At 49.6% G+C, this 15,696-nt stretch overlaps 1 protein-coding gene and 2 long non-coding RNA genes across 10 annotated transcripts in view; 1 reads left to right on the forward strand and 2 right to left on the reverse strand.

Annotated features, from left to right (window-relative positions):
* The window catches only part of SEC14L5 (SEC14 like lipid binding 5), an 81,919-nt gene that overhangs the window by 13,455 nt on the left and 52,768 nt on the right, over window positions 1–15,696 (forward strand). For 4 of the 8 annotated variants that reach the window (XR_013410913.1, XR_013410914.1, XM_015125493.3 and 1 more), the window contains exons 1-2: window positions 1,708–1,973; window positions 2,685–2,792. Coding sequence is in view for 6 of the 8 variants with exons in the window: in XM_015125493.3 (XP_014980979.2) it covers window positions 2,730–2,792 (63 nt within the window). In the remaining 2 variants the exon portion in view is untranslated. 8 annotated transcript variants of the gene reach the window in all.
* Window positions 2,685–6,419, reverse strand: LOC144337895 (uncharacterized). Its single transcript, XR_013411533.1, has 3 exons — window positions 5,381–6,419; window positions 4,997–5,083; window positions 2,685–4,381 (listed from the first exon to the last, which is right to left on the reverse strand). It is a non-coding gene; the product is annotated as an uncharacterized LOC144337895 (long non-coding RNA).
* Window positions 10,720–15,337, reverse strand: LOC144337896 (uncharacterized). Its single transcript, XR_013411535.1, has 2 exons — window positions 15,210–15,337; window positions 10,720–12,475 (listed from the first exon to the last, which is right to left on the reverse strand). It is a non-coding gene; the product is annotated as an uncharacterized LOC144337896 (long non-coding RNA).

Consider the following 15,696-nt stretch of genomic DNA (forward strand, 5'->3'; position numbering starts at 1 on the left):
AATGAGGGTGATGGGCAAATGTCACTCTCCCAAGGGAGGCCCCCTTACTCCCTGTTTGTTTATTTATTTAGAGAGAGAATCTTGCTTTGTTGCCCAGGCTGGAGTGCAGTTGCCAGGTAACAGCTCACTGCCGCTTCGAACTTCTGGGCTCAAGGGATCCAGAGGCCTGAGCCTCTTGAGCAGCTTGGGACCACAGGCACGTGCCAACAGTGCCTGGCTAATTTTTCTTTTCTTTTCTTTTTTTCTTTTTTTTTCTTTTTTTTTTTTTTTTTTGCGACGTAGTTTTGTTCTTCTTGCCCAGGCTGGAGTGCAGTGACATAATCTCGGCTCAGTGCAACCTCTGCTTCCTGGGTTAAGCAATTCTCTTGCCTCAGCCTCTCAAGTAGCTGGGATCACAGGCATACGCCACCATGCCCGGCTAATTTTGTATTTTTAGTGGAGACCGGGTTTCCCCATGTTGGCCCATGCTGGTATCAAACTCCTGACCTCAGGTGATCCGCCCGCCTTGGCCTCTCAACGTGTTGGGATTACAGGCGTGAGCCACCGCGCCCGGCCTAATTAAAAAAAAAATGTAGGCCGGGCGCGGTGGCTCAAGCCTGTAATCCCAGCACTTTGGGAGGCCGAGGCAGGCGGATCACGAGGTCAGGAGATCGAGACCATCCTGGCTAACACGGTGAAACCCCGTCTCTACTAAAAATACAAAAAGAAATTAGCTGGGCGTGGTGGCGGGCGCCTGTAGTCCCAGCTACTTCGGAGGCTGAGGCAGGAGAATGGCGTGAACCCGGGAGGCGGAGCTTGCAGTGAGCCGAGATCGCGCCACTGCACTCCAGTCTGGGCGACAGAGCGAGACTCCGTCTCAAAAAAAAAAAAAAAAAATGTAGAAATAGGGTCTTGCTATGTTACCTAGGTTGGTCTCCAACTCCTGGGCTCAAGCGATCCTCCCGCTTCGGCCTCCTAAGGTGTTCGGATTACAGGCATGAGACATCGTGCCCGGCCTCTTACCTGTTTTTAATTGTCCTTTCTCTCCGCTGGCTCCTTGAGCCCCTTTCCTGCTTATTTTTCTTTCGTTAGAATTTTTCACTACCTCACACATATATTTGTCTTATTTATTGAGTGTCTGTCTCCCCACCGTAGTGTAAACTCCACGAGGGCAGGGATTCGTGCATGTGGCTCACCGGCGGCTGTCCGGCCCCTGGACAGACCTGCTGACCCCCAGCAGGCGCTTTGTGAAGGTGTGCAGAGTGGGCGAACGTGCATGCGCGGGGCGTGGGGTGGGGACAGGTAGAGGAGCCGGTCAAACCCAAGTGCAGCGGTACAAGAGCGAGGTCAATTTGAGCAAGAAAAGACGTAAACTGTGCTCATTTACAAATGTAAACAGTACTAAGAGGGGCGGGTCGGCCCGGATGCAGGGTCCGCTTGGGGGCAGAGCTAGATTAGAGTGGGGTCTTCCTACGGCCGGATCATTCCCGAGGCTGAGGCCCTTGGGGGCGGGGACTTCCTGAGGTGTGACCAATCTGGAGAAATGATTGAGCTGCGGGCGTGGTCAAGCAAGATACATGTAAAATAAGGGGCGGGGCTAGAACCGGGCGGGGGGGGGGAGTTAGTCTGGGGCGGGGCCAGAGTGGGGAGGGACCAGTTAGGGGGCAGGGCCAACCTGGGCGGGGCCATGGCCAGGGACGTGGGCGGGGCCAGGCCAGGGGCGGGGCCAGGCCAGGATCTCCGCTGTCCCGGGTCCTGGAGAGCTCTCCGCTCCGCAGGTCTTTCTCCCGCCCCTCCGGCCTTCCACAGCTGTCCTGGCCGCAGGGTGTTCAAGGCGGGACGCCCCAGGCTAGGGAGCCGCGATCGTGCCCCGCCTCAGGCGCTGCGCTCCGGGCCAGGCGGCCGCGGGAGCCCGTAAGCGCTCAGCTCCGAGCCGGGAGGGCTTCCAGGGCACTTGCCCTAGGCTGCGTTCCCGAAGGCTCCCGAGGGCAAGGGTGAGCAAAGCTGCGGGGACCTGTGTGTGCATGCGTGTGTGAGTGTCTCTACGTGTGTGTACGTGTGTGTGCATGTGCGCTCAGGTGTGTGTGCGTGTGTGCACGTCTGTGCACACCAGGGGAATTGTGTGTGTGGAGTTGGGCAGGTGCGTGTTTCAGGGAGCTGGATGTGTGTGCAAAGTTGGAGGCGTGTGCAAAAGCAGTCCCGTGTGGGAGGGAAACCTGCGTGTGTGCATGTGTGTGGCAGAGACAGTCCCTGTGAAATGTGGTGAAGGCTGTGTGTGTATGTCAGGGTGTCTGGGAGGAAAATGGGAGGGCAGGTGCAAGGAGACTTGGGGGTGGGCGACTGTGGCAAGCTGCGGGGTGCATGCGTGAAGGGAACCGTGGGAGTGTAAGAATTGCAAACGTGTGTGTGTCTGTGTGGGTGGCAGTGAGGCTTCTGGGGGCCCTCAGTGTGAAGAGGTGGGGGTAGCGGAATGTTTGGGGGTGCTGACTGCTCTTGGAAGGCTGAGCGTGGTCTGGGACCATGGCTAATGATAGGGAAGCTGTTGGGGCTTGGCCTGGAGTAATTGGGGGTCATATCAGCCTTCTCACTTTGAAGGCTGGGGAGCTGTGTGGGTGGGGCCAAGGGGTTGCCCCTTACACTTGGTGGGTGGTGTCCCTGCTTCCCGAGGTGGGAATTGCGACCTCACCAATTACCCCTTGCCCCAGGCTCCGTGCACACCTGGTGACTTCTGTTGGTGCTCCAGCGTGAACATGGTGCAAAGATACCAGTCTCCTGTCCGAGTCTACAAGTACCCGTTTGAGCTGGTCATGGCGGTGAGTGACTCCTGATTCTTGGGCCCCCCGTGTGACAGTTGGAGGGACTTGAGATCAGCTATGTCGGGAGGAAGATGGAGCTCCTTAGACTCCCAGATCAGAAGGAATTAGTGAGCTACTCAGCTGACCCGGTGGGTTTAACTTCTAACCAGTGACCTCTCTGTCCGACCATCCTATCCTCGGCCCAGTGACCGAAACACAGTCTTTCTTCCTTCTCCTTGTTGAAGCTGACCTGCTCCCTTACTTTAGACTCTCCTGAGAGAAAACAAAGGTATCAGGGGCCAAACCACTGCCATCGTTTCATATAATGGCATATCACAGTGATAAATGGAATCGTGGTGATAATGACAGCAGCTGTTCGTTGAATGTTTACAGCACTGTCTTAACAGATGATGTTTCTTCCAATTCTCAATAGCTGTTATTATTCCCATTTAACCTCCATGAAACTGAGACTTTGACAGGTGAAGAGATGACACCAAATTCTGTATCTAGGAAGAGGTGGAGTCGGGGCTCAGATCCCCACAGAGGAGACTCTAGAACCTCACATTTAACCACAGAGACCTCTTGCTCACAGACCCCCTTCCCTACCCTTCGAGGAAGCTGATACAGGGAGGAGAGAGAGAATGAGTGGGTAGGTTTGCTTTGTGATGTACTCTGTATTGTGCAGCAAGTCAGTTGGAGGCCTAGAATTGGCTGCCAGATCCTTGGCCCCCTGGATCACTGGTCTTTGCACCCTGGGGACAGAAGCTGGAGGTAGGTGGACGTGGAATTCCTTCTTGGCTCCATCCCTCTGCCTCTCAGCACTTCACTTCCCTGCTCGGTAACACAGGGACAATGCTATGAGGTTGCCAGGAGGAGTAAATTAGATAATTCTTGGTGCTCCTGGCTGTGTGACGGGCACACAGAAGGAGCTCATGAAATATGCTATCCCTGTTATTACACTGATGTCTTATAAATTAATGTATTGAAAGTGTAAGAAACATTAGCATCTACCCCTGTCTGTCCCACCCCAGCACTGACTGCTTAACCCCAGCCTTCTATCCAGGGACTTTCATATCTCTTGGTGGCTGTATGTGTCTGTGTGTCCAGTCTTGTCTTATTCTATGGATCTACATGCATATAAGTTTATTATCACACAGAGGATTTAAAAGCATCACTGAAATCATCCACATACGTTGTGCTGTTACACGCAGATGGTTTTAGGACAGTGAAGAGGCAGGAACTGGCTTAGGTTCATATTCTAGCTCCCCGATTGACTAGCTGAGTGACTGTGGGGCAAGTTGCTTCACCTCCATGAGCCTCCACTCCCCATCACCAAAATGGGAATCTCCTGGGTTCCAAATCCTGGCGTCATGCTGTGGGTTGAATCAATGTGTAGAAAGCTCCCAGTACAGGGCTGATGCAGATCAAATGCTCACTGAGATCCAGCTATGATCGTTACTGTTTTTGCCTGTGGCTGTGTGACTTTGCTTCTGTGTAATGGAAGTGGAACACCAGGGGATGGTGAAGAGATCCAGGGATGTGAATTCAGATGCTTTAGGGTTCCGCTGTGCTCTGCCATGCTCTGGTAATATGTCTTTAGAAAGTTGCTGAATTTAGGCCGGGCGCGGTGGCTCACGCCTGTAATCCCAGCACTTTGGGAGGCCGAGGCAGGTGGATTACAAGGTCAGGAGATCGATATCATCCTGTCCAACACGGTGAAAACCCAACTCTACTAAAAATCCAAAAAAAAAAAAAAAATTAGCCGAGCGTGGTGGCGGGCACCTGTAGTCCCAGCTACTCGGGAGGCTGAGGCAGAAGAATGGTGTGAACCCAGGAGGCGGAGGTTGCAGAGAGCTGAGATTGCTCCATGGCACTCCAGCATGGGTGACAGAACGAGACTCTGTCTCAACAACAACAACAACAACAACAAAAGTTGCTGAACTTTTCTGAGCCCCATTTTCTTGTATTTTTTCGAGACTGAGTCTCACTCTCTTGCCCAGACTGGAGTGCAGTGGCGCCATCTTGGCTCACTGCAACCTCCGCCTCCCAGGTTCAAGCCATTCTCGTGCCTCAGCCTCCTGAATAGCTGATATTACAGATGCACACCACCACGCCCGGCTAATTTTTGTATTTTTAGTTGAGACAGGGTTTCATCATGTTGGCCAGGCTGGTCTCGAACTCCTGACCTCAAGTGATCCACCTGCCTCGGCCTCCCAAAGTGCTGGGATTAAACGTGTGACCCACTGCACCTGGCCCCCATTCATATAGCCTTAAGTGCTACATTCATGGGCATGGCTTCTTTTCTTTTTCTTTTTTTTTTTTTTTGAGACGGAGTCTCGCTCTGTCGCCCAGGCTGGAGTGCAGTGGCCGGATCTCAGCTCACTGCAAGCTCCGCCTCCCGGGTTTACGCCATTCTCCTGCCTCAGCCTCCCGAGTAGCTGGGACTACAGGCGCCCGCCACCTCGCCCGGCTAGTTTTTTTGTATTTTTAGTAGAGACAGGGTTTCACCATGTTAGCCAGGATGGTCTCGATCTCCTGACCTTGTGATCCGCCCGTCTCGGCCTCCCAAAGTGCTGGGATTACAGGCTTGAGCCACCGCGCCCGGCCTCTTTTTTTTTTTTAATTATACTTTAAGTTCTAGGGTACATGTACACAAAGTGCAGGTTTGTTACGGATGTATACATGTGCCATGTTGGTGTGCTGCACCTGTTACCTCATCATTTACATTAGATATATCTCCTAATGCTGTCCCTCCCCCCTCCCTCCACCCCACGACAGGCCCCAGGGTGTGATGTTCGCCACCCTGTGTCCAAGTGATCTCATTGTTCAATTCCCACCTATGAGTGAGAACATGTGGTGTTTGGTTTTCTGACCTTGCGATAGTTTGCTCAGAATGAGGGTTTCTAGCTTCATCCGTGTCCGTACAAAGGATATGAACTCATCCTTTTTATGGCTGCATAGTACTCCACGGTGTATATGCGCCACATTTTTTTAATCCAGTCTGTCATTGATGGACATTTGGGTTGGTTCCAAGTCTTTACTACTGTGAATAGTGCCACAATAAACATATGTGTGCATGTGTCTTTATAGCAGCATGATTGGGTATACGGCATGGCTTATTTTCAAGTGCAATGATTGTAAATACTTTTGAGAACCCTAAACATGACAAATTAAGTTGGCATTTATTAAGCAAATGCAGTCGATGGTTTTCCATCCTATGGTTAATGTGTCTCAGCTTCGTGGTAGAGAACCATATGTCCCTGGACTGTCAGAGAAGGGTGGGGACAGTTTCTCTCTTTTTATGAATGAATGAACAAATGCTTGGGTCTTAGAACATGTGAGCTGCCAGAGCCTTAAACTAAGAGTGATTATTTATGTTTATCGACCACATATTGTCACTTAGTAGGACTGGACCCTGTGCGAGGCAAACACACACACACAGTCACTTTCCATCTGCATGGCAACCTTATGAGGCACATATATTCATCCCCATTTCACAAATAAAGAAAATGGGGGCTGGGCACTTATTCGTAGAGTAAGACAGGACTGGACACACCATCCTGCACTCGAGCCTGGGCAACAGAGCAAGACTCTGTCTCAAAAAAAAAAAAAAAAAAAAATGAAAAAGAAAAAGAAGACAAAAAAACAACAGAAAAACTACATGAATAGCACTAGTAATGTACTTGCATTGCCTTTGTTGGGTATGTTAAACACATTTTGTAAGCTTCATGTTCCACAAATGAAGGCAGAGCTCCATTTACTCCCTTCACTGTTGAGTTTCTAGGTACTGACACCTGTGGGTAGAGTGAAAAAAAGGCTTTCAAATCTTTATTATCTGGGGCAGGGTAAGGTGGCTCATGCCTGTAATCCCAACACTTTGGGAGGTCAAAAAGGGCAGACCACCTGAGGTCAGGAGTTCGAGACCAGCTTGGCCAACATGGTGAAACCTCATCTCTACTAAAAATACAAAAATTAGCTGGGCATGGTGGCAAGCACCTGTAATCTCAGCTATTCGGGAGGCTGAGACAGGAGAATCGCTTAAACCCAGGAGGTGGAGGTCGCAGGGAGCCGAGATCGTGCCATTGCACTCCAGCCTGGAGGAAGAGTGAAACTCCGTCTCAAAAAAAGCAAAAAACAAACAAACAAAAAAACAACTTATCTGTACCTGCCTTAATTTAAGTCATTTGTATTTTTCAAAGGGACTGACACAACCGTGTCATTCTATCTTCCATACAGTCCTTTTCTGTGAAATGTTCCCAAGCCACAGCAACACTGCCAACAAAGCCACTTTGCCGACTGTTTACAAAACATTATTGTCCCCAAAATAGCTGCATAACTCAACATAATTTGCACACTGTGGAGGCACAAAAGGGGTTTTCTATACTTAATGTTTGTCTTTGTTTCTCAGTTAAACACTTGCCCTCAGTTTGGGTCAGATGCCGGGGAAGTTTCAGATGAACTCAGCTATTTTCACTGCATCCGAGTGACCAGAAAAGCTGGCCTTTCAGTTTTTCTGTTTAACAAAATTGACTTCAGAATCAAAATGCCCCTGGTTTCTTCAAAAGTCCACTGACAATGACACAAATGACTGAAACTGGGCTTGACTAATTGATTACAAAATTGTGCTTTGAGGTAACCTTTCGAGACCTGGCTATAAAATTTTTTTTTAAAGTAATACTCTCACTTCAAAAATTTGTCTAGTCAAATAAATGGAGATTTCTCTCCAAATCCCTTCCCACAAATTTTGCTTCTAAAGGGAAGTATTCTAGGGGATCTTTCCTTCCCCCAACTTTTTTTTTTTTTAATACGGATGCTCACTCTGTCACCCAGGTTGGAGTTCATTGGCGTGATCTTGGCTGACTGCAACCTCCACCTTCTGGGTTTAAGCGATTGTCTTGCCTCATCCTCCTGAGTAGCTGGGATTACAGGCGTGCGCTACCCCACTCGACTAATTTTTGTATTTTTAGTAGAGACAGGGTTTCACCATGTTGGCCAGGCTGGTCTTGAACTCCTGACCTCAAGGGATCCATCCACCTTGGCCTCCCAAAGTGCTGGGATTACAGGCATGAGCCACCGTGCCCAGCCTTTTACTCTCTTTTTTCTTTCTTTTTGAGACAGGGTCTTGCCCTATTGCCCAGGTTGGAGTGCAGTGATGCAATCACGGCTCACTGCAGCCTTGAACTCCTGGGCTCAAGCCATCCTCCTGCCTTAGCCTCCAGAGTACAGCCTTAGCTGGGAGTACAAGCATGCGCCACCATGCCCGGCTAGTTTTTAGATTCTAATATATAAAAATTTATATATACATTTATAGAAATGAGGTCTCACTATATTGCCCAGCCTGGTCTTGAACTCCTGGGCTCAAGTGATCCTCCCACCTTGGCCTCCCAAGGTACTGGGATTACAGCCATGAGCCACTGCGCCCAGCCTTCCTTTCTCTCTTGATAGCATTCTGTATCACTGGGTTCAAAACAATGAACTTTCATTATCTTGGTAAACAGAGAAAAACAATTAAGACAATGGAGGCAGCTGGAGTATCCAGTGTTGGAGAGGGTCCGTCAGTCCTTTGAATGCCCAGGTCCCAGAAGGTGTGTGGGGTGGTGGTGTCTTTGTGGAGGTCCTTGCACAGAGGACACAAAGGCTTAGGGTGTGGGGTCAGGTAGCCTGAGTCCTGAAGACCATGCTCTGCCCAGCCCATTGTGAGTTGAGTCTAGGTTATTTGTCTCTTTTCCCAAGTGGGTGGTGAAGAACCAGGGCCGGGCGTGGTGGCTGATGCCTCTAATCCCAGCACTTTCAGAGGCCGAGGCAGGCATATCATGAGGTCTGGAAATCAAGACTATTCTGGCCAACATGGAGAAACCCCGTCTCTACCAAAACTACAAAATTACCCAGGTGTGGTGGCACATGCCAGTAATCCCAGCTAGTCTGGAGGCTGAGGCAGGAGAACCGCTTGAACCTGGGAGACAGGTTGCAGTGAGCTGAGATCATGCCATTGTACTCCAGCCTGGGTGACAGAGTGAGACTCCATCTCAAAAGTAAATAAATAAATAAATAAATAAATAAATAAATAAATAAGTAAAGAACGAGACCCACAGGCTCTATCTCTGCTCTAGGCCTCAGCACATTCCCCAATTCTTCTTCACTCCTGACCTCAGGTGATCCGCCCACTTCAGCCTCCTGAAGTGCTGGGATTACAGGCGTAAGCCATTGCGCCCAGCATCATCTTCTTTTTTCTATCTTTTTTTTTTTTTTTTTTTTGAGACGGAGTCTCGCTCTGTTGCCCAGGCTGGAGTGCAGTGGTACAATCTCGGCTCACTGCAAGCTCCGCCTCCCGGGTTCCCACCATTCTCCTGCCTCAGCCTCCCTAGTAGCTGGGGATATAGGCGCCCGCCACCACGCCCGGCTAATTTTTTTTATTTTTAGTAGAGACGGGGTTTCACTGTGTTAGCCAGGATGGTCTCAATCCCCTGACCTCGTGATCTGCCCACCTCAGCCTCCCAAAGTGCTGGGATTACAGGTGTGAGCCACGGCGCCCAGCCTACTTCTTTTCACGATACAGGGTCTCACTGTCACCCAGGCTGGGGTGCAGTGGCATGATGTTGACTCACTGCAACCTTTGTCTCCTAGGCTGAAGAGATTCTCCTGTCTCAGCCTTCATGGTAGCTGGGGTTATAGGTGCCCACCACCCCGCCCAGCTAATGTTTGTATTTTTAGTAGAGATGGGGTTTCACCATGTTGGTCAGGCTGGTCTCCAACTCCTGGCCCCAACTGATCTGCCCACCTTGGCCTCCCAAAGTGCTAGGATTACAGGTGTGAGCCACTGTGCCCGACCACCATAATATATTTTTTAAAACTACCTCATTGAGGTGTGATTGACACATAAAAAGCTATATGTCTTTAATGTACACATCTTGAATGTGTCTGGCGATAAGAAGACACCTGAGTGTACAATGTTTTTAAGGTTCATCCACATCTTAGCATGTATAGATTCTGCCTTTGTTTTTATGGCTAAATAAATATTTCACTGTGTATGAATAGACCACATTTTCTTTATCATTCATTAGTTGATGGATATTTAAGTTGTTTTCAATTTGGGGGGACTATTATGAATAGTGCTGTTATAAATATTTATGCACAAGTTTTTGTAGGAACATATTCTTTCAAAAGAAATCTCTGTTGTGAATGGTGCTGGTTATTCAATGGGTTTTTGAAGATTCTGTTTTACATTTTATTTAAGGCCAGTTGTGGTGGCTAACGCCTGTAATGCCAGCACTTTAGGAGGCTGAAGCAGGAGGATTGCTTGAGCTGAGGAGTTCTAGACCAGCCTGAGCAACATAGGGAGACCCCATCTCTACAAAAAATAAAATAGTAGCTGGGTGTGGTGGTGCATACCTGCAGTCCTAGCTACTTGGGAAACTGAGGCAGGAGGATCACTTGAGCCCAGGAGATTGAGGCTGCAGTGAGCTGTGATGTTGCTACTGTACTCCAGCCTGGGCAACAGAGTGAGACCCTGCCTCAAAAAATAAAATTAAAAAAAAACTTTAAAAATGTTAAAAAAGGCCGGGCGCGGTGGCTCAAGCCTGTAATCCCAGCACTTTGGGAGGCCGAGACGGGCGGATCACGAGGTCAGGAGATCGAGACCATCCTGGCGAACACGGTGAAACCCCGTCTCTACTAAAAAATACAAAAAACTAGCCGGGTGAGGCGGCGGGCGCCTGTAGTCCTAGCTACTCGGGAGGCTGAGGCAGGAGAATGGCGTAAACCCGGGGGGCGGAGCTTGCAGTGAGCTGAGATCCGGCCACTGCACTCTAGCCCGGGCGACAGAGCCAGACTCCGTCTCAAAAAAAAAAAAAAAAAAAAAGTTAAAAAAATTATTTAAACTCATACATAGCACTGAAGTTCCAGTCTCTGTTTTATTCTTTTTTTGAGACGGAGTCTTGCTCTGTCACCCAGGCTGGAGTGCATGGCATGGTCTCAGCTCACTGCAGCCTCCACCTCCCGGGTTCAAATGATTCTCCTGCCTCAGCCTCCTGAGTAGCTGGGACTACAGGTGCCCGCCACCATGCCCAGCTGAATTTTTGTATTTTTAGTAGAGACGGGGTTTCATCATATTGGCCAGGCTGGTCTTGAACTCCTGACCTCAGTTAATCCACCTGATTCAGTGTCCCAAAGTGCTGGTATTACAGGCATGAGCCACCGCGCCCGGCCCCAGACACTGCTCTGAGTCTATTCACTTATTAAGTCCGCATAGCCACCCCATGAGATGAGTTCTGTGGGTAGCCCATTCAACAGAGGAAGAGACTAAGGAGAGGTTTATCCAAAGCTCCAAAGCAAACATGTAGCAGGCGGGGACTCAACTTCAGGCAGTTCGGTCCCAGAATTTACACCCCAACTACGAGCTCTACCATTTTTCAGAGCTGGATGGAAGATCTGAAGTTACTGGGGTGGCGTCTCGGCCAAGTGCATGGTCCCAGCAGAAGCAGTTACCATCAGGATGCCTTTACCCCTTCAGGACCCTGCAAAGGAGAACACAGCCCAAGCCCACAAACCCTGGCCCCTGGCACACCGGCCCAGCCCGGGACTGTTTACTCAACGCTACCTGTGGCCAGCACTTTAGGCCAGCTCAGAGGCAGGTCAGTTATAGCAGCCTGATCTGTAGCAGAAGAGGAAACTGAGGCTCAGCAAGGTCCAGGAGACTGTCCCTCAGTGACCAGTGTTTATAGTCCCACAGAGCCACAAACCGGGTGACTTAGAACAACATAAGTTCGTTGCCTCTCTGTACTGGAGGCCGGAAGCCTGAATTAAAGGTGTGGGCAGGCCCACACTCTCTCTCTCTCGAAGGGGATCTGCTCCTGGCCTCTCTCCCAGCCTCGGGCAGTTCCTTGACTTGGGGCAGCAGAACTCCAGTCTTCACATGGTGACCAGCTGTGTCTAGATTTCCCTTGTTTATAAGGACACCAGTCATATTGAATTTATATGGACAAGCCAATGGCCTCGCTGTAACTTGATGTCTTGTAAAGACCCTATCTCCAAATAAGGTCACGCTCACAGGTACCAGGGCTTAGGACTTCAACATATCTATTTTAGGGGATACATTTGACAGCTGGGATTTGAACTCAGGGAATCTGACCCCACAGCCAGCGCTCACAGCCAGACTTTCCAGATTCTGGCTCTGACTTTCATGGTTTTTTTTGGACAGAGTGTTGCTCTCTTGCCCGGGCTGGAGTACAGTGGCTCTATCTTGGCTCATTGAAGCCTCTGCCTCCCAGGGTCAAGCGATTCTCCCACCTCAGCCTCCTGAGTAGCTGGGATTACAGGTGCCCGCCACCATGCCCGACTAATTTTTGTATTTTTAGTAGAGACGGGGTTTCGCCGTGTTGACCAGGCTGGTCTCCAACTCCTGACCTCAAGTGACCCCTTCCCTTCCCTTTCTCTGTCTCTATTTTATTTTATTTTATCTTACTATTTCTTTTTTGAGACAGGGCTTGCTCTGTTACTCAAGCTGGAGTGCAGTGGTGCAATCATGGCTCACTACAGCCTTGACCTCCTGGGGGTCAAGTGATTCTCCCATCTTGGCCTTCTAAATAGCTGGGACCACAGATGTTCACCACCACACCTGGCTAATTTTTTTTTTTTTTTTTTTTTTGAGACGAAGTTTCACTCTTGTTGCCCAGGCTGGAGTGCAATGGCACTATCTCAGCTCACTGAAACCTCTGCCTCCTGGGTTCAAGCGATTCTCCTGCCTCAGCCTCCCGAGTAGCTGGGATTACAGGTGTGCGCCACCACACCCGGCTAATTTTGTATTTTTAGTAGAGACGGGGTTTCTCCATGTTGGTCGGCTGGTCTTGAACTCCCGACCTCAGATGATCCACCCGCCTTGGCCTCCCAAAGTGTTAGGATTACAGGCGTGAGCCATGGTGCCCAGTCACACCTGGCTAATTTTAAATAATATTTTTGTAGAGATGACCTCTCCCTATGTTGCCCATGCTAGTCTGAAATTCCTGGGCTCAAGCCATCCTCCTGCCTTGGTCTCCCAAAGTGCTGGGATTACAGACATGAGCCACTGTGCCTGGCCTTGACTTTCCATAAACATCTGTGCACCAGCAGCAGTACTGTGGCTTTAAGAATGACCTCGTACCCTTTTGTCCAGCCACTGCCCAGGTGCTCCTGTGGGGCCCCAAAGCCCAGGAGCTCTGGGTCATCTGTTTTGCAAACCTAAATAAGGAAGATGGCTTGGAGTAGAATTTCCTAAGCAAAAGGCTTTTCCTGTGGAGGAAGGGTTGTGGAGGTGAGGTTCTGTCCCTCAGCAATTAAGTGTTAAAATATTTAAAGACCTGGCCTTGTTGTATTGATAAACAGCTTGTAATTTAGCCAATGCATTGTTAACAAGAAGCAGCCTGTGAAGGTAAATTATTGTGGCTTCAGCCAAAAGCAGTTACAGTTGGATTCGCTGTTATGGACGTACTTTTAACAAAGCGGCAGGGGCCTTCTTTAAATGAGTTTAAATTAGCTCCCTGGAGCCCGTCATCTGATCCTGTTGCTAACAGATTAAGGCAAGCAATGTTTTCTACCTTGAGTGCTGCTCTGATTTGGGCTGGGAGAACAGAGGTGATCCACTGCCCTGCGGAGTGGTTTTCTGATTTCAGAGGATCCAAAATAAGTGTAAGGCCCTCATTCATTCGTTTCTGTGTGCATTTATGTATGCATTCATGCATGTGTACATTCCACAAATAATTTTTGAGTTTCTGCTGTGTGCTAAAGGCTGTGCTAGGTGGCTTCCTAGTACTTTTTTTTTTTTTTCTCCAATGTTAGACGCTTAAATGTGCACCAATCTAGTACTTTTTTTTTTTTTTTAAACAGAGTCTTGCTTTGTTGCCCAGGCTGGGATGTATTGGTGCGATCTTGACTCACGGCAACCTCCACCTCCCAGGTTCAAGCAATTCTCCTGCCTCAGCTTCCCAGGTAGATGGGATTACAGGCACAAGCCACCATGCTCGGCTAATTTTTGTATTTTAGCAGAAACAGGGTTTCACCATGTTGGTCAGGCTGGTCTTGAACTCCTGACCTCAGGTGATCGACCCACCTTGGCCTCCCAAAGTGCTGGGATTACAGGTGTGAGCCACTGTGCCCGGCCTGATCTAGCACTTTTTGAAATGCATCCTTATTCTGTTCATTTCCTTGTTTACATGGAATTTGCTTGTTTACTTGTTTATATGGGTATTTTTCATTAAGGGAAGCTCCAGGAAGACAAGGCTGTGTCTGCCTTGTCTGGTTCTTTTTCTTTTCTTTTTTTTTGAGAGAGGTCTCAGGTTGTCACCCAGGCTGGGTTGCAGTGGCACGATTACAGCTCACTGCAGCCTCGACCTTGGAGGCTCAAGCGATTCTCCCACCTCAGCCTCCCAAGTAGCTGGTACTACAGGCACCACAACCACGCCAGGCTAATGTTTATATCTTTTGTAGAGATGGGTTTTTACCATGTTACCCAGGCTGGTCTTGAACTGCCTGCCTCTCAAAGTGTTGGGGTTACAGGCATGAGCTACTGCACCTGGCCCATCTGGTTCTTTGGATGTGGTTCCTGCCCTTATGCAGCCCCCAGTATAGTCTATTGGGGGAGGGGGTGACAGGCGAATGCCATGTAGAACCATTCGTGATGGGGAATAACAGGGCATTGTAGGAACACAAAGAAGGACCCTTTGGAGGCCATAGGAGGGTCGTTTGAGCCAGCCAGGCTGAGAGTTGTGGGGAAGCAGGGAGTTGGGAGGTGGGGGGTGTTGGGCAGGGTTTAGCCTATGCAAAGGCCAGTGGAGCGGAACTTGTCTCTCAAAGAAGTGAACTAGCTCAACTGGACCCCAGTGCAAGTTAGAAAGTGGCTGGCAGCGTCGTCAGGGGCCAGGAAGCAGAGGGGTTGGAGGTCCAGAGGCATTCCTGAGACGCTTGGAAAATGTAAAATAGCATTTCCCCTCTGTGCAAGATCCTGACATACCATGTAAATGTCAAGCTGCTCTGGGCTGGCCTCGCTAAGTCATCCGCCCTCCTGGAGCTGTCAGGGTCACCAGCTGATCCTAGGAGTCCCCGGGCCCCACTCTTGACGTGTGGGTGAGACTCTGCAGTGGGTTTGTGCACACATGGGTGGCACAGGCTGACGTTCTCCCAGTGCCGGAGAGGCCAGGCGTTCTGAGGATGAGTCCTCACGTGGAGAGGACACGGTTTCCCAGCCCAAAGGTACATCCAAGTGTGCAGAAGCAGGAACCAGTAAGAACTAGACCTGGCTGGGTGTGGTGACTCACGTCTGTAATCCCAGCACTTTGGGAGGCCGAGGCAGATGGATCACGAGGTCAGGAGTTCGAGACCAGCATGGCCAACATGGTGAAACCCCGTCTCTAGCAAAAATACAAAAATTAGCTGGATGTGATGGCATGCGCCTGTAGTCCCAGCTACTCGGGAGACTGAGGCAGGAGAATCTCTTGAACCGGGAGGCGGAAGTTGCAGAGACCAAGATTGTTCCACTACACTCCTGCCTGGTGACAGAGCGAAAAAAAAAAAAAAGAAAAGAAAAAAAACAAACTAGCTGACTTTGGTCCTATTGCAGCCATGGGATAGGGAACTTGTTAAAAAACAGGCAAAATTGGCTGGGGACAGTGGCTTATGCCTATAATCTTAGCACTTTGGGAGGCTAAGGTAGGAAGATTGTTTGAGCCTAGGAGTTTGAGATCAGCCTGGGCAACATAGGGAGACCTTGTCTCTACAACAATTTAAAACATTAACTGGGCATGGTGGTGTGTGCCTGTAATTCCAGCTACTTGGGAGGTTGAGGCAGGAGGATCAGTGGAGCCCAGGAGGTCGAGGCTGCAGTAAGCCATGATCTTGCCACTGCACTCCAGCCTGGGTAACAAAGCAAGACCTTGTCTCAAAAACAACAACAACA

Source organism: Macaca mulatta, chromosome 20, assembly GCF_049350105.2.
Source record: "Macaca mulatta isolate MMU2019108-1 chromosome 20, T2T-MMU8v2.0, whole genome shotgun sequence".
NCBI lineage: Eukaryota > Metazoa > Chordata > Mammalia > Primates > Cercopithecidae > Macaca > Macaca mulatta.